Source organism: Medicago sativa, chromosome 2, assembly GCF_051527215.1.
Source record: "Medicago sativa cultivar Bolivia chromosome 2, Bolivia_mono, whole genome shotgun sequence".
In the NCBI taxonomy this organism is placed as follows: Eukaryota; Viridiplantae; Streptophyta; class Magnoliopsida; order Fabales; family Fabaceae; genus Medicago; species Medicago sativa.
In genome coordinates, this window is record NC_140750.1 from 19,166,297 (window position 1) to 19,184,348 (window position 18,052).

Genomic DNA, 18,052 nt, shown 5'->3' on the forward strand with positions numbered 1-18,052 from the left:
CCTCGGCCACCACAAAAAAAAAAAAATTACTCTAAAGTGCTTATTTGTCTGATGAACAAAGTTGTGTTTCTTTTTTTTTTTTTTTGGTTCAAAACAAAGTTGTGTTTCTATTATTTTATTTTATTTTTGGTAGATTATTATCTATTTGTATGTACATTGAAGATACCACTTTAATTTATTATTGGATTTTCGTTATTATTTATAAAATTATTTTCTCATGAACAGTCACAATGTATGTCGTCTCATGCGTTAGGTTGTTCTAAAATTAGATTTTAGGTTGCTCTACTAATTTATTGTTGTTTGTTTATCATTATCATCTTGACGTATATGTATTTGTGTTCGATTTGCTATGTACACTCGCTTTCAAACGCTATCTTTAACACTGATATTTTTATTGAATGAAACTAATGTGAATCTCACACTGTAAAAATATATCTCACATAAAGTGGTGATATTCTATTAAATCGGTTTTATTCAAATTTTCTATCTTTTTAGATGGGTTGCAGGGTTTTTTTCTTTTACAAATTTAGGTGTACACATATCTCTTATCTATATTTAGGTGAATATATATATAACTAAATAAATATTTGACATTAAATTAATGATTGACATTATACAGATGTGCTGAAGATAAAGATATTGATTTTGTCAAAAAAAAAAGGGAAATGATAAATAGTACGGCTAAAGTGACTACGAAATTTCACGAACTAGTTAATTCTGCATTCTTTTGTTCCTTAAACAACTTTTTTGCTAATACAATCACCTTTATTAAGCTCTTCCATATCAATCTTGTGGGTTTCTCCCAAGCTGCCACATGTTTTTAATTGATTTTTCAAAGCCAGCTTTATAACATATGATGAAATTGATTTCTAAAATCTCATCTTCCAAATTTTGTTGACTTCACTGTTAGTGGGGTTAGGTATAAGTATTATTGATGATATCTCTAGTAAGGTTGTTTTGAGTTTTATAGAAATACACAAAAGAATAAAAAATAACAAGTGAAGCTACTTTGGTGATGTGAATTTGTCGCCCGTGAAATTTCGTATCAAATATATCCGTACTGTTTAGCAGCTCTCAAAAAAAAAACTAAAAAAGATATTGATAATAGGAAACATTAGGTGGTCACAAAATTTAGACACACATACAAAAAATGAAAAGAAAAAAGTAGAAGAAGAAGAATGAATTTATTTTTATGTATTTCCAAAATGATGATTAAATGATGTGTATATTTTTTGTCCAAATAATTTTTAGCTTAATTGCATTTTCATCCTCATGTTTCATCTCTCACAAAAATAACTCCATTTCTTTATATCAAACATTTTGATTCCTCAAATATTACAATTTTACCAAATTTCATCTCATCTCATATTTTTTTCCCAATAATGGTGATTTTTGGTCTCAAATGGTATAATTTTTTTTTATAAATATGATATATGATTCAAAATATTAAGCATTTTATCTTTTAAGTTGTCATACATTTCACGCTGAAAATTTTTATTTAAATTTACAGTCTTAAATTTTTTTTTATACAGTTTTATAATTTTAAAAGAGAACTAAAGATTTGACTCAATATGCAATCATCAAAAGAGGATAAATATTAAGTTTTGTGCGGTTGCAGTTTTGTGCGGTTGCAAGATTTGTAAACTCAACTAATAAACTACTTTAGACTTCGAAGAGTTCTCAGAATCCAACTCATCTAAACTTTCTATAATTATTATTTTTATATTTTTGTTGAAAACCAAAAAGCATCATAAACATATGGCCTTTGCTGGATGAAAATCTTCTCAATTCCAAAATTGCTCTCAGACACCTTAAAATTACCTAAATACCCCTAATAAGACCAAAAATATGCTTTTGGAGATATATAGGTAATTTCAGGATGTCTAAGAGCATTTTTGAAAATAAAAACTGTAATTTTCTTGCTGGTTGGAATTCCATGGACAATGGGCTTAAGTCCAGCCCAATAAACTGACGAAGCCAAAGCCCAAGTCAAATCCAAAACATGAATGAATTAACAATATTGACCACTAACAAAAAAAATAACAATTTTGCCTCATAACTTTGTAAAATGTTGCATTTTTTGTCTCTTTTCTTTAAGAAATAGCAATGTTGACCCTTTATCTTTAACAAAAAATAGCAATTATCAACAAGTTTAATCTCTTATATTTTAATTGGGCCTTGAATTGAATATTCGGAAGACTGAGATCTTTTGGCCTTCACATGATGGTAATAAGCATCGTGGGGGGTTGTTCCCTACGGATATTGGGAGGCCGATGTTGGGGGTGAAATTGCTCGGAGGGGCTGTTAGCCGAGATAAAGGTTTTATTAAGGGGTTAGTCATGAAGAGAGCTTCCAGGGCTACTGTGTTAATGCATCTTCTTCCTCATTTACGAGATCCTCAGAGTGAGCTTCTTCTACTTCGATCGTGCATGGGTATTGCCAAAATTTTCTTTAGCTTAAGGATGTGTCAATCGATTCACATGAAGGAGGCACTATGATGTTTGATAAAGAGCTGCGTGAAGCGGTTGAGGACATTGTGGTTGGTAGAGATCCTTTCTTTGGGGACCTTCAATAGAGGTTGGCTTCTTTACCTATTAGGTTTGGAGGGTTGGGTTTGTACTCAACATTAAAGGCTTCCTCGTACGCTTTTGTGGCTTCTAGGGCACAATCTTGGGTTACACAAGATCATATTTTGAGAGACAGTGGGTTATGTGGCATGGACTCGGATTTTGATAATGCTTTGGTTGGTCTTCGTGGTACGATTAATTCCAGATTTTGATGTTAGCAGTTTTACAAGCAAAGACATCGTCTCTCCTAAAGCACAACATGTTTTGACGAGTACTCTTTTTAGTAAAAGTGTTCAGGATATGGAAGTTAAGTTTGACATGATCACGAGACAGAAGGCAATTTTTGGATGTTTGCAAGCAGCACATGCTTAGGATTTTCTTCTAGCTATTTCGATTGATGAGTTAGGTCAGCATATGTCACCAGTGGAGTATCGTACTATCCTTAGATATCGCCTTATGATTCCACTATTTCCTATTGATGAGGTGTTCCCTGTTTGTCGTAAGGCGTGCATGGATACTTTTGGGGAGCATGTCGTTCATTGTAGGAGCTTCCCGACTTTAAGTACAGACATGACTTTGTTAGAGATGTACTTTTTGATATATTCAGACGGGCGGGATTATCAGTGAATAAGGAGGCGCCTGTGAACTTCCTGACTGACCCACTAGATAGAAGATCAACACTCAGGCCTGCGGATGTTATGGTGTACAGATGGGTATGTGGAAAAATGCTTGTGTAGACTTGATTGGGTTTCACCACTTGTGGGATTAGGTGTCGGACCTTTTACCGTAGGACAGGCAGCCCTAAAAGCCGCGTCAAGCAAAGTGGCCAAACATGAGAAAGCGTGTTCTGTCAATCAACATGCTTTTATACCATTTGCTTTTGACACTTTCAGTTTCCTAGCACCAAAGACTGTTGACCTTCTACATAGAGTTCAAAAGGTCATGCATAGCAATGTCATGTCTCCTAGGTTCATGAATGTTGTGTTCACGAGGATTGGTTTTGTCATCCAAAAAGGTCTAGCGGCGTAGCTTGTTGCCCGCTTGCCTTCTATTCAAGTGTAAATAACGGTTTATATATATGGGGGCTGTTAACTTGCACCCACCTAAAAACACTAAGGTGCAAGTTAACAAGCTGAACCTACATGTACTTTACTAAAACACTATTTTGTCTCTATTAAACTTTATTTTAATTAAAAGAACATTTTTGTAAATAGCATAAATAATATTTGTTTATAATAGAAAAACATGGGTGTTTTGGTAAATAACTAGTATGTGCAGCTTCTTAACTTGCACCTTAGTGTTTTTAGATGGGTGCAAGTTAACAGCCCCCTTAAATTTTGATAAAAAAAAAAAAAAATAGTTAGGGAGCTAAAATTGCTATTTTTTTTGTTGAGGGATTAAAATCGTATGTTTTTAAAAGTTAGAGGGTTAAAATGCTTAAACCTTAATAAATCACCGAGCATTATAAAAACACATCTTCACCGTGTAGTTTAGCGTTTCTGAATTTTTCTAGGGCAAAAGAACAGAATCAGAACTCGAAAGAGAAGAGCGAACAAAAATGGAGGGTGGAGACGAAGGAGTGGAGATGGTGGTTGATTCCAAAGACATGCAACAGCAGAGTAAAGCTTTCGATAAACTCACTGACCGCGTTGAAGATCGCCAGCTTGATTCAACTCGTGTTCAAGAAGCCATGGCTTCCATTGCTGCTTCTGCTGAAGCTGATTGGAATGCTATGCGTTTGAGGTAAACAAAAATTAACATTGATTCAGTTTTTCTTTGTGGGTTTTTGATGTATTGTTCTTCTGTGTGAAATTTTTGGAGAATGAGGTTTTTAGTTATTGGGAATTAGAGGGGGGGTGTAGTTTTTTTGGGGAGGGGGTGTTGGATGAACTTTTATAAATTTGAAATAAACGTTTAATTTCGTAAAGTTTAATTTTTTCTGTATGGGTAATTTGTGTTTTCAGCTATTGTATTAAGTTTTTTTAATGACTATAAACAAGTGGATCTTAATTAAATTGATTATTCATATAGATTTTAAGTTAGATGGTTGGGAGAAAAATTAAGTGAAAGTGTAGAGATGTGAAGTTAAGTCTTGGAAACACAATATTCCTGTTTGGATAAACAACTTAATCAAACCATTTAATCCATTCCTGTCACTATTATAAGCAAAAAACCACTTTTTAGATTCATTGATTAACATCAATATCTGGTCTATATTTTGGTATATGATATAGACCAGATACGTCAGTTATTCAATGAACCTAAAATGTGGTTTTTTAGGTGGGAGTAATGTGTTTATGTATAAGCTATTTCTATAACAAATGATAAAATTAAGTCAAACTGTGTTCATGAGCCAAGAGCTTATGAAAATAAGCTTAAAACATATTATGGACATGTCATAAGTTTTTTTCATAAGCTCTTTCAAACAGTGTTATGTCATGACTCATACGTGTTTATGTCAGTAGATAAATTCAAATAAGCCAATTCAAATAGAACCTAAGTACAATAAGTATATGGAATGCAATTCTAACTTAATGATGGAAATTATAGGAGTATACAATGCTGCAATTCATCCTTTTTGGTACCTTGGGTCCTTCATCCAAAGTTATGAAAAGGTAGAGGAAGATGTAAACAATAGGATCTAAGCAGAGTTGATGAAAAGGAGGATATGTCATGTGTAATACTAATAAGCAACTTAAAAGAAACACTCAAACCTTGAGGAAAACTTTACTGCACAACTATAAGGCTTGGAATGCTGCATGGAGTTGAATATTGGTATGGATGGTATACAACCAACAAGGAAATTTAGTGCTGTAGAGATGAGAATCTTGTACTGGATTGGTGTCTACAAAGAAAAATAGGAATAGAAAGTTCAATGATTAGAAAGAGTAGCCCTCATTGTAGAAAACATAGCAGAGTCCCATCTTAGGTTGTTTGGTATGTGAGTAGAAAACCTACATAAGTAGTAAGAAATAGAGGGAGTCCAAGAAAAACTATAGATCAAACTATGGTGATTTAGAGGTAAATAAGTTATCTTTGAACTTGATGCATGGAAGGGATTTATGGTATCAGTTAATTTATGTAGCCGACCCCACCTTTTTTGCAAATAGATTTTGAGATAAATTGCTAATTTTTGAATTTGGGGGTAAATTACACATGGAATAAAGATGATGAAAGATCATTAGGCCTTTTGGTTTGATGGGGCTATTCACTGAGTAATGAATAAGTTGATTCGGTTAAAGGTGGCACAAGCACGATTAAAATGTTGGGGATATGATCTAAGTAGAGTGGATCAAATGGAGGAATGTTTCATGTGTAATAAGAAACTTAGAAGTACCATTCAAACCTGAAGGAAAATTTACTGCTCAGCTACAATACTTGTAATATTGCATGGAATTGAATGTTGGATGGCAACAAGAAAATTTAGTGCTGTAAAGATGCGAATCTTATATTGGATTGGTGCCTACAAAGAAAAAATAGGAATAGAAGTTCAATGATTAGAGAGAGATAGGGTAGCTCCTCGTATTGTAGAAAACATGTTAGAGTTTCGTCTTAGGTGGTTTGGGCATGTGCGGAGAAAACCTGTATAAGCAATGGTTGGGAGTGTTGAGAAGATGGAAAGGCAGTCATACAGTAAGAGTCATACAGTAAGAGATAGAGGAAGTCAATATTGTAGGTCAATCCATAGAGATTTCGAAGTAAATAGGTTATCTTCGGACATGGTACATGGCAGGGCATTATGGCATCTTTTAATTTATATAGCCGATCCCATCTAATGGAAAAGGGTTTTGGTTGATGCAAATAGGTTGAGGTAAATTGTTAATTTTGAATTTTGGGATTACTTACACAAGGAATGAAGTTCATGAAAGACCATTAGGCCTTTTGGCTTAATGGGACCATTCACTTGGTAATGACTAGGTTGGTTAAAGGCGACGCCATTAAAATGTTGAACATATGAAGCAGGGTTGAAATTTACCAGTGTTTGGGTCTGTTACAACAAGCTAGTGTAAGTACTAGGAACAGGGAACCTCGAGACAAAGTTCTTAAATTTTAATGTTAGGTTTGGTATCAGTATCACTTTCTCTCTTCCCCACCCTAAAAACTGTGCCAGTTTTCAACTTGAGTATTTACTCTGAAATTTCTAAAAGCATAGGAGGTGCCTTTGTTCTTTTTTTGATATTTTCACCATTCATTTGCGCAACAAAGATAGTCAATTGTAGCTGTTTACACTGTTTAATGTTTAGCATCTAAGTTTTGCTTCCCTTTGCATTGTAATGATGAACCTTTTTATGTTCTGGTATTATATGTTGTATTACTAGTGGAAATATAAAGTACTTGTTTAGTTCTGAAGGTTTAATTTTAACATGAGTGAAACATGATTATATATTTCAAAAAGTCCCCTGAAGTTATGTATAGAAATCAAAGCTCCGTTGTACCTCCTGTTTTGGCTGTATTTGTAAATTTGTTTTCCTTGTCTCTCTAAACTGTGGTATGTATTTTGATTGAATCAAAGGGAGAAAGAATTAGCTGCTGTTAAGATAAATGCAGCAGATGTTGATATAATTGCAAACGAACTAGAGGTAACTTCTTCAACAGATTGTACCGAAATCTATCTAGAAATTTACTTACATTCCAATCAATTAACATACTTTTCTTATATAACAGTTGGACAAAAAGGTGGCTGAAAGGACCTTGCGTGAGCATAAAGGTGATGCAGTTGCTGCCATTCGTCATTTGCTTCACTAGTGTGGTAGAAACAAACAAGGGCCAATGTTTCAGAATGTGATTTATTTTAGCTTATATTTATTGTTTTGCATTGAAATTTGAACCTCAATGTATACTATGATGTGAGATGATATGATATAGTTCATTGGAAATCTGAACTATGTTATTGATGAACTATGTTATTGACTTTGTTATAGCCCCCACCCCCTCAAATTTTCTGGTCCTAAAGAAGTTCCTATTATATTAATGGTGAAGCAGGGTACTAGTTTCCACTCAAATGTGACAGCCTTCCATGGTTTTATCATTCCATATTTTGTTGCTTGTTGGGCAATCCAACTATTTTGTTACTTGCACTTTAGTTAATTTAATTATCTAGTCTGGATACTAATATAAGTGAAGTGATTGCTAAAAAAAGCTACGTCAAATAATCGTGAGGGAACCACCAAATGTAGGACATTCTCAATATGGTTAGAACTTAGAATTAGTGTTTTTGAATATTGTTCGCACACTGGAATATTTCAAATTTCAGATTCAGATGATGCAATCTAGACACACATTACTCCTCCCAGCATCTGACAACATCCGCCGCTGTTCATTGACGACTATGAGGATGTCCTTAGTTGTACCCTCATGGTAAGTAATTTAAAGTATAGGATGGACGCGGGCTACTTACGCGTCAACTTTAGCCAGTGCCAGGCATATATTGATTATATGAGTAATAGCAACACTTCTGGTCGAATGTGTGTCTTGGTGTCCAACAGTTGTCAACACCGATCACATATAATTACATTGAATTATGTTATTCACTTTCTGAAAACTTTATCGGACATGTTAGTGGTCGTGTACCGAGTATTGTGTTTGTGCTTCATATTTGATTATTGATATCATTGTAAGAACTCCGGTTAATTTATTACGTTGTTATTGAAATTAGGGTTTTCTAATTTTGGTTTTGTAGTTGAAGTATGTGTTTGTGATTAGAGCCGATGAGAATAATCCACTGGAAGGTACAGGTTATGCCGAGTTTAAAACCTGTTAGGCTGCTGAGAAAACGCTTCAGAATTTGAACGGAAACTATCTGACGGGTGGCGAGTATAAGTAAGTTCATGCTGGAGTGGGTAACTTCTATACCAGATAAATACGATTATGGTGATTATGGGATTTTTGTTGGTAATTTGCCCACGGATATTACTGCTTACCATCTTAAGGAGTGTTTTATGGATTTTTATGCCTGGGTGAAGGAGGTTAAAGTTGTGATTGATGAGCACACTGGCCAATCAAAGGGTTATGGTTTTGTGAAATTCGCAGACAAGATTGAGTATTTGAGGTCTATAAAAGAGATCCCATTGATGTTTTTCACAGACAGACCCATCCGAATTGAATGTTTATCTCTTTTGAATGCCACTGGTTATGCTTTACAATGTAGTACTGTTTCTGTTCCCTTTCTTTGTAGCACAATGCCATGCAACTAAAGTTGTAGTTTGCTTTATGTTACTCATTTTGTCACTAGTTTGATAATTCTCGTTATTTGTTCCCTATATTTAGTCTTGAAATGTTATACATATGGTGAAGACGGTCAACGAAGGGGCTTCTTGAACTATATTAATGAACTGAAGAAATAGTTCCACCTTGGATTATCTTAGAATTAATTAGTTGATGTATATAGTCTAGTCTTTTTTGGCTTTTCTGAGTGGTTAAGAACTTTTAGTTGAGGGATACCCCACGTCCTCGTCCATAAGATACTTGATTAAAATTAGTTTTTGGTCATATTTTTGTTTTTGTTATTATGTTGATGTGAGTTTTGTATAATTAAAAATTTGTTTAGTTATCCTCCTTTTATCTTTCGGCATACAAAGGAAAAGATTAGTGAAATCAGTTGAAATTGATCACTATAGTTCGATAACCAATGTTTTTATACAAATTCTTCACCTTGTAAAAGAATATTGGTTACTCAACATGCTTTAGGACATAAAATGCTTGGCACAAGTGATTGGTGTACAAGGTGTTTAGTTTTGTAGACCTCGACGTATTCATATTCATAAAAAAGATACCAAGATATAGACGTTATTTTAAATTACAACCATAATTTTTATAAAGAATCAATCAATTTATAAGAGCTGGAAATTCATTCCAAACATCTTTTCATTATAGTTCTAATTCTAACAATAGCATACCCAACCTATAAAAAATAAAAAAATAAAAAATAAAAACAATAGCATGCCAAACATAATTCCTTTGTGTGTGTATGCACACGTTATTCACATTAAGATAACTCATTTATAAAAATCCTCATAATAAATTTTTCAATTCAGCACAGCAATAAAAATCTAAAAAATGAATCAATCCATAACTCTGCAATAAAAATTCATAAACCTCTGATAATGGAACTAAAAAGTGTGGGTTCTATGTAGTAAAATGAAAGCTCTTTTGTTTTCTTTACCTTTTTTTTTTCCTACCTTTTGTACAATTAAAAGTGGTACAAACATTTTCCATATAAAATTACATTACAATGAAAAATAATAATAAGAAACTCATTCACAAGACTCCAAACATAGAGCAGCACTATTAAGTTTAAGATCTATGGTAACACAAAATAACTACAATAGTTTGGCAAGATTTAATGTTGTGGAGCTTCAAGACCAGCTGTTTGTACCAACTCATCTTCTCATGAGGAATGAGTCTGTAAGATATGTGCAAAAGAATCCTTGTACATCAGCCGCCGCGAGTGACAAAAAGAAAAAACTCTTGAAGATGGATCAGCTAGGACTCTTTTTGAGTCTTTTCCCCACCAGCAGATCTAGCTGCTTGGAACTGAATGGCATACCGTCTCTGAAGTTCTTTAAGCCTTTCCAGAAGTTCCTGGAATGTTGGTCGGAGAGCCGGATCACTGATAGTAATACAGAGTTGTAAGTTAATAGCAATAGTATGAAAAGTATGTGAAGTTGGTCTTTAATAAGTATCCATTGAAAGAAATATGAAAATCCATGTTAAGTTTTTTTTTCTCCAAAGGTTGATAAGATTTGTGTTTGGAAATTAAGAGCAGTCAGAAAAATATAAAAAATTTAGAAATATAAGAGTTTCAAGATATCGCACGTATGCCAACAACTCTCGATTATAGAAGCCCACTGTGGATCGATATCTTCCGGAATTTCTAGCCGATGGTTCATAAATCCTACAGCTCCAATAACCTGAAAAAATTAGAGAAACTGTCATTAATATATGTACCAGCTAAGCTCAAAACAGACAGTGAAACATAATAACAGGCATTTGGAACCTGAGATGACAATAAAAAGTAAAAACTGCCACGTTATAATGATCCATTTTGCAGCGGTTTTTCATTTAATACGCTTAGCTATTGCATCACTTTGTGCATCGATTTAATTTTATAAATTTCTGTGGTTCATGTACACATGAAAGTGAAAACAGTACCTGCATTGCATTGAGAGTATCCCAAGGGATTTTTTCTGTTGCAAGTTCCCACATTATCACCCCAAAGCTGTAAACGTCGGACCTAAATTTCCCAAGCAGCACAAAAAGATATCCAAAGTGGAATTTTAGTAACAATACAAAATAGAGAGATAGCGCAATTGAGGGTATAAAAGCATACACACTTCTCATTTGAGGGTTCGTTACGGAGAACTTCTGGTGCCATCCATTGAGGCTACAAAGCAGAAAAATGCGAGGAGAATCAGTAAGATATTTTCACACACCGGCAATTTAAAGGGACTAATTTCAAACAGATCTAGTAAGACATAAAAATATAAGCCTACCGTTCCTTTTCCAGTCTTAGTCTCGAGATAGGTTTCATGTTTGATACGTGAAAGACCAAAATCACCAACCTGTTCAGCTTAGATATGAATAAGTGTATCTAAGTAGGAAAAAAAAAATTCTATAATTCAACATATGGAGCATTAAAAGGAAAGTGACAAGTGGGAGACCTTCACAGTCCAATTCTTGTCAACTAGAAGATTTGAAGTCTTTAAATCTCGATGGATGATTGGAGGGTTGCAATGATGAAGATAATTTACACCTCGTGCCTGTAGAAACAGTAAACATCGGCGCCGTAAGGATGGATATCTATCTACAAGATTTTGTTAATTACTCAGTTTAAAATCACTCACAATATCTACGGCCATGTGAACTCGTCGTCTCCAATCAGGTTTGGACGTGTTTCTCTGAAGCAAACGAAATAAGCTTCCGCTGAATTGATAAAAACACACAAATGAATGCAACAACTATCAGCACAAATCAAAATTGAGGAATATGGCACAATAAATTAGAATCAAAATGCTCATGACATATCAAAATTAAGTTCAGGACAAACCGTGGGAGAAACTCTGTTACAATGCATAGACGCTGAGGTGAAGTCACTGCGCCCATAAAGAGAAGAATATTTGGATGGCGAAGTCTTTTCATGAGAGACACCTTTACAGAGTATATACTCAAATCAATGTTACACAAAGTAATCAAAGAGAAAAGTACAAGGGCAATGGAACAAGTTCATGTTTCTTACGCATATAGCTCTACATCGGCCATATTCTAAGATATCAATGTCACACAAACGATATACTCTATATGTCGCTCCATTATTATTAATATGAATTTGGTATTCCTCCAATTATGAAACAAAACAGTTTTAATTTACTACAATGCATCTACGTAATCAAAATATATTGAAGTCTAATTAAAGTAATTGCAAGGGAAAGGATGAATGAGTGTATGACAAGAACAGAGGCTATCTCTGGGTAGCATGAATGAAGACTTTATCAATCTATTTTGGCTAAGCGAACACAATTTTTTGCTTAACTAAAGAAACTACATAAATTCATGGAATCTCTATACAAAATTTAGTGCTTAACAAACCCATCATAATACCTAAACACAATTTTTTGAAACGATACCTAAAGACAATTTAATACACAAAAGTAGCAGCACAATTTAAAATTGATTGATGGTCTAATTCACAAAGTAAGTTCACAAAACAGCACACAAAGGGAGCACAATAAGTTCAAAGTTGATGGTCGAATTGACAAATAACAGGGTTCAAAATAACTAGAGAATGAAGGAAGGTGGATTCGGCTCGGTAGGGCTACGTTTCAGCTCATCAAAGTTGGGTTCATCATGTTAGGTTCACTGCAAACCTGCAACAGTGAGTTTGCTAGTTTCCTTAGGTTTATGACTTCATTTATGCTAGAAGGTATGGATTTAGACAACATTGTACCCAATCTTAGTACATTGGCACAAGTTGGGATGTTAGATGCATGCATCTATGGAGTCAGTGCTACAATTGTGAGGTTAATGTTTTTTTCACTATGGAGCCTTATCATTCAACTATTGCATTTTGGGATTTTTGGCATGTCTGGGAGGAAATAACCAGAATGTGCTATAGGCTTGTCCAATCGTCCTCAATCTCATGATTCTATGTGAGTCAATACAAATCTATGTGAGTCTACTTGAGTTTTACACAGAAACAACTTCGTAAGAAAGTTAGCTCAATTTTGATAGAGTCCAGTGATATTGATTGTGGATGGCAAACAATGGCGGTAGCCGCCAGTAGGCCACATATTTGCCATTTTATGTCGCCATTAAACGCAATCCTTCACAAAATGTCCATAGCAGTTGGCAAAAAGTCCGCCACCACAATCCTCCATGGCACCACCATGGCTGCTATTTGACAACACTGATAGAGTCATAAACTCGTACGATTGTGAGTGAACTTAAGATGCTTATTGAACATGACCCAACTTAATGACACAATCTAATGAGAACAGAAGGTCGATCGAACTGAGTTCACGTCACACATGTGGATAGGTATAAGACAATGATAAAAGCAATACATATTATGAAGGAAAGAAATATATAAATAGACGATTCCACTGAAAACCTTATCATAGTAAAATTGAAAACTTCAACATTCTGTTATGTTTTGTCAAATTCTCTCTCTCACACAGGTACCTTAGCACCCATAGCATTTTTTTTATTTAAATGTAAGCTGACTACATCATCTTATAACATTAAAATTTAGTCAATTTCCAAACATAAGCAAATTAGACTACTGGAGAGCGCACCTCTTGTCTGAAGGACTGTATAACATCTTCTGAATATTCTTGCTTTGAGAAAACCTTAACAGCAACATCCTGCAGAAAGATGAATATAAACTGAAATCAGAATAGCAGTAGATAATTTTGGTTTACATTTATCATATACATTAAACAGTGTTCAATTTTACATATTAAAGGACTTCGGTATACTGATAATTCAAGCTGCAGCATATATCTGAAAAACTTATGTTAAACCTTAAGTTCTGATAGCAAATGAACTTAAAACCAGAAATCAAAGTTCGAGAAAAGAACATACTGATCCATACCACAGAGCATGATATACAGTTCCACAAGAACCTGCAAAGCAACAATAGAAGGTTAACAGAAATGTATAATAACCATTGATGACTCAATATTTGGGTTTTGCAAGCACAGAGACAAATATCAGGACTCTTAAAGAAGAAGAAAAAAAATTAAAAATAAGAACTTGAAGTACATCTAATATGTCAAGATTCCTTAAACATGTTTTCGGTATATCTGTAGATACAATAAAAGCTCAAGGACCATTCACTTCCTATGTTTCTTGTTTGTGATTTCACTTCAACAAGAGAATATAAATTCAATATTTTCCTCGCCATTTTTTTACAATTTTTTAAAACAGATCTAGCATTTTCAAATCATTTGAAAATATCAAAACATTGTTTCTTGAAAATGAATTTTTATCTAGCTTGTCATCCATCTTCTCTATCACAATTGTTCACTACATGAGTCTACCATCTCACCGTTAGAAATTTCAAATGAACAGAAAATTTAGAAAATGAAAACTGAAAATGTTATCGGAAAATAAATGGGTCGATTTTCTCAAGCATGCCACTTCAGTTTAAAAATACTTACCTTGCCCAATTGACTCTCCAATCGTCAGGTCCTCCCACAGAATTTCGTAATCTAGACAATCACTGTCTACATCCACTCTATTATTGGCAGCAGAACTGCTGCCACTACCACTCCCACAGCTGCTAGTACTACTTGTGCTGTTAACATTGAAGGAGGACCAGGATCCTGAAGCTTCATTTTGGACAGGTTGATAACTTTCAGCGGCCCTGCTTTCCGGAGGCTTCAATCCAGAAGACATGTTCTTCTGGTTAGCTGGCTCTTTATCTTGATCACCCTGCAACCAAGGCCAAGAAACACGAACATTCTTTGCCTCGGGTTCTTCCCGGTCGTTTGTTTTCCATGGCCATGACATAGTTTTCTTTTGAATCCATGCTTCCGCCTTAGAAGTTATGATTTTGTGTATAGGTTTTTCTTCACTCTCATCGCCAGAGTTTCTCATATTTTTCCCTTGGGATCTCTCTTCGATGCGAGAGAATGAACCAAAAGGAGTCGGAGGCACCTCTCCTGCGGGCGTGCTAGCTCCACTGGAATTACCACCATCCTCTCTCTGGTCAGAATGACCATAGTCTGAGAAACCGTGCTCGGAATGATGAATTTCTCCGCTCCCTCCTTCTCCATTAACACTATTTTCTCGAGTCCGGATTTTAGACTTGACTTTGTTACTCACCTTTGTAGCCTGTTTTAATAATTGCAACAAAATCAAGACACACCAAGCTAAAATATACCCTAAAAACAAAAACATCAAAAAACACAAGCACAAATACTAACCAAATTTGAGATCTTAGAAGCTAGAGCATTTTGAAGTGGCTGCTCTGGATCAAGACCAAGTTTATTTGTAATAGCAATTCTAGGAAAATTAACACCTGAATCTTTTTCTTCATTCTTCCTAGCTGAAAAAGGAACTATGTTCTCAAGGAAAGGTCTTGAATCACTTGAGACACAAATGACACCAACCAAACTTCCATCATCATCATAGAAAGGTGTATCGGTTGCGACAACTACAAACCTATCCCCTATCTTATTCTTAACAGGGAATTGACCAGTCCAACTCTCTCCCATTTTCACACGGTTGAATATATCATAAGCTACATCAAATTCACTAGGGTCAACAAGCACTTCAATCCCATCGAGACCAAGAACTTCTTCTGCTGTATAACCATATAGATTTTCAGCACTAGGGTTCCTGCAAAATTATCATCATCATCACAATCACAAACATACAAACTAAACCCAAAAACCCTCTATTTAACAACACAAAAAGATCACTTTTTAATGTAGATTTGCAACAAAATGTAACACCCCACGTAACCAAATAGATTTTAACCATTTGGATTCCTACAAAATGATCATCATCACAATCACACAAACTAAACCCCAAAAACCCTTTTTCTAAAAACTGAAAAAGATCAACTTTTTATGTAGATTTGCAACAAATGAAACTCCACCGCATAACCATATAAATTTTAACCACTTGGTTTCATCCCAAATGATCGTCACAATCACACAACCTACACCCAAAAACCCTTTTTTTGAACAACAAATAGAAAGATCATTTTTTAATGTAGATTTGCCACAAATGGAAACACCCCACATAACCAAATATAGATTTCAACCACTTGGATTTCTGCAAAATGATCATCATCATAATCAAACAAACTAAACCCTAAAACCCTTTTGCTTAAACAACAAAAAGATCATTTCTTTTAATGTAAATTTGCAACAAAATCAAACACCCCACATAACCATATACTAAAAAAATGATCATCATCACAAATTCACAATCACATAAACTAAAACCTAAAACCCTTTGGGTGAAAACAACAAAAAAGATCATTTCTTTAATGCAGATTTACAAAAAATGAAACCAACCCACATAACAACAAATCAAAAACCATCAAAAAATATCAACTAACCAGTATATAATACGACATTGAAGATCCAAAATATGAACAGAATGACCAATTGATTGCAAAATATTGAGATACTTGCCACCACCATTTTGAGGATCATGACTACTACGGCTCTCTCTTTGAAGAGGTGAAGAACATCCTTTACTACTTGCAGAAGCAGCAGAAGAAGCAGATGAAGCAGAAGCACCTAACCTTGAACGTTGTGGTGAAACTGAGTGAGACCTTCTACGCTGTGAAAGCTTCAGCTTTGACATTTCTTGCTTGAGATGAACTTGACCAGCTTCAAGCCTTTCTATCTTCTTCAAAAGCTCTGCTTCTGGTTCTGGAGATTCCATTTTTGAAGAATATGAATGATAAAGATTGATGAAAAGTTTCAAAGATTGAGAATTTATTGCAAAAGAAGATGAAAAACAAGAACAAGAAGAGAATAGATATGGTTTGTAAAAAAAGGGTCAACAAGGTTTCGTTTGTGTTCGGTTTCTTTTTTTCTTAATTTTGTTTCTTTGTTTGTTTGTTTATTGTTTTTTTGAGATGGTGGCTTTTGTGAAAAAATCACCCATATTAAAATACATTTTAGATTCTTTTTGTCTACTCCAATATATCTTCTATTTTTATTTTTTGAAAAATTTATTTTTATTTTTTTTATATTTTATTTGTTTATAAATGAAGTGGCAATCACTATCTTCTTCTTCTTTTTTTTTTCCTCAAAAAATAAAAATCACTATCTTCTTTTTTTTTTGTACAATCTACATACTCAGCAATGGTATTAGCTTGCGACATGGTAGTGTGTCCCTCTTCAAAATTTTGGGTTCGATTATCTATGAACCAATTTGAATGGGTTAATTTATTTTCTTAAAAAAATGGTATTTTGAATTCAACTTAGTTGAGCTAATAAATGAGGTAGTTTATAAACAAAAAGGAAAAAAAAATCTAATGAATTTAGAGAGATTGGGTAAATGTATAATATTATACAACTTCAAGTACTTTTAATTAAATAAAGAGAAAAGTTTAAGACACAAGTAAATGAATCAAATATACTCCCTCCGTCCCATATTATAAGCAAAAAAAAAATAACACTTATTAAGAAAACTAAAACATAATAGTTTGTAATATGGTTTTTTGTGTTATCTTTGAATTAAGTTTTATAGGAAGATGTAAAAATAATTTTCATTGGTAGTTGATTATAGAGAAAATGAAAAAGAGAGCAAATTGAATGCACTTTGCATTTAAATTTCCTTTGGAAAAGATAATTTTTTGAAAAAACATAATTAAATATGATAAAAGTTGGTCTTTTTTACTTATAATTTGGGACAAAGAAAATGAGTTTTTTTTTGCTTATAATTTGGGACGGAGGGAGTAGTAATTTTTGTTGGAATGTGTGCATTGAATTTAAATTTTGAATTTGTAATAAATAGAATGCACAAAACTTGAGAGAATATTTATAATTTGGGTTCCTTAAAAGAATTTTTCTATCGTTTGCAAATTTGCACATGTTAAGAAATTCAAAATAGTAAGTTTGTTTTTAGAACATGTGCATTTTACATTAAATATATAACTTTTTAATAATTTTTTTGAAGAAGCTAAATTAGTCCACCTATATGAGACCTCGAGGAGGAGCACACCCGCAGGTCTCAATCCAATACCACTAGACCAACCCAAGTGGGTTAGATAACTTTTTAATAATTTATAGTTGTTTTTCAATAAAAAATTATTATTTTGAGTTAATTTAACATGTACAATATTGCACATATTAGACAAAACCTTAAATAAATTATACATATTTTTAGGGTTTTATGGGAGTAATATAATTTAAAAGCTATTATGTCCATTTTTTAAAACCCATGGAGTAATTCTAATTAATTAAAAAAAATTAAGATGTTAAAATTTATTTCGCTTATACGAAAGTTGTTCTTTAGAG

The 18,052-nt window shown here is 33.7% G+C and overlaps 2 protein-coding genes across 2 annotated transcripts; one reads left to right on the plus strand and one right to left on the minus strand.

Annotated features, from left to right (window-relative positions):
* Positions 1–4,062: 4,062 nt before the first annotated feature.
* LOC146945245 (DNA-binding enhancer protein-like protein) lies at positions 4,063–7,570 on the plus strand. Its single transcript, XM_085743582.1, has 3 exons — positions 4,063–4,310; positions 7,081–7,147; positions 7,233–7,570. The coding sequence occupies exons 1-3, from the start codon at positions 4,126–4,128 to the stop codon at positions 7,311–7,313; spliced, it is 333 nt and encodes a 110-aa protein (XP_085599708.1). The 5' UTR covers positions 4,063–4,125; the 3' UTR covers positions 7,314–7,570.
* A 2,101-nt stretch (positions 7,571–9,671) lies between these two features.
* On the minus strand, positions 9,672–16,603 carry LOC146945246 (uncharacterized). Its single transcript, XM_085743581.1, has 13 exons — positions 16,138–16,603; positions 14,993–15,407; positions 14,225–14,900; positions 13,647–13,687; positions 13,358–13,426; positions 11,614–11,714; positions 11,411–11,489; positions 11,228–11,326; positions 11,060–11,128; positions 10,901–10,950; positions 10,719–10,800; positions 10,383–10,477; positions 9,672–10,176 (listed from the first exon to the last, which is right to left on the minus strand). The coding sequence occupies exons 1-13, from the start codon at positions 16,467–16,469 to the stop codon at positions 10,050–10,052; spliced, it is 2,235 nt and encodes a 744-aa protein (XP_085599707.1). The 5' UTR covers positions 16,470–16,603; the 3' UTR covers positions 9,672–10,049.
* Between the last annotated feature and the right edge of the window lie 1,449 nt (positions 16,604–18,052).

Bases quoted from the DNA above. Each gene is read 5' to 3' on its own strand.
- LOC146945245 (XM_085743582.1), top strand. From the start codon at position 4,126: ATGGAGGGTGGAGACGAAGGAGTGGAGATGGTGGTTGATTCCAAAGAC. The intron at 4,311-7,080 runs GTAAACAAAAAT...ATTGAATCAAAG, and splicing joins TGGAATGCTATGCGTTTGAG to GGAGAAAGAATTAGCTGCTG. The intron at 7,148-7,232 runs GTAACTTCTTCA...CTTATATAACAG, and splicing joins TAATTGCAAACGAACTAGAG to TTGGACAAAAAGGTGGCTGA.
- LOC146945246 (XM_085743581.1), bottom strand. From the start codon at position 16,469: ATGGAATCTCCAGAACCAGAAGCAGAGCTTTTGAAGAAGATAGAAAGG. The intron at 11,327-11,410 runs GTGAGTGATTTT...CTGTTTCTACAG, and splicing joins TTCACATGGCCGTAGATATT to GCACGAGGTGTAAATTATCT. The intron at 10,478-10,718 runs GTACTGTTTTCA...TAATTTTTTCAG, and splicing joins ATACTCTCAATGCAATGCAG to GTTATTGGAGCTGTAGGATT.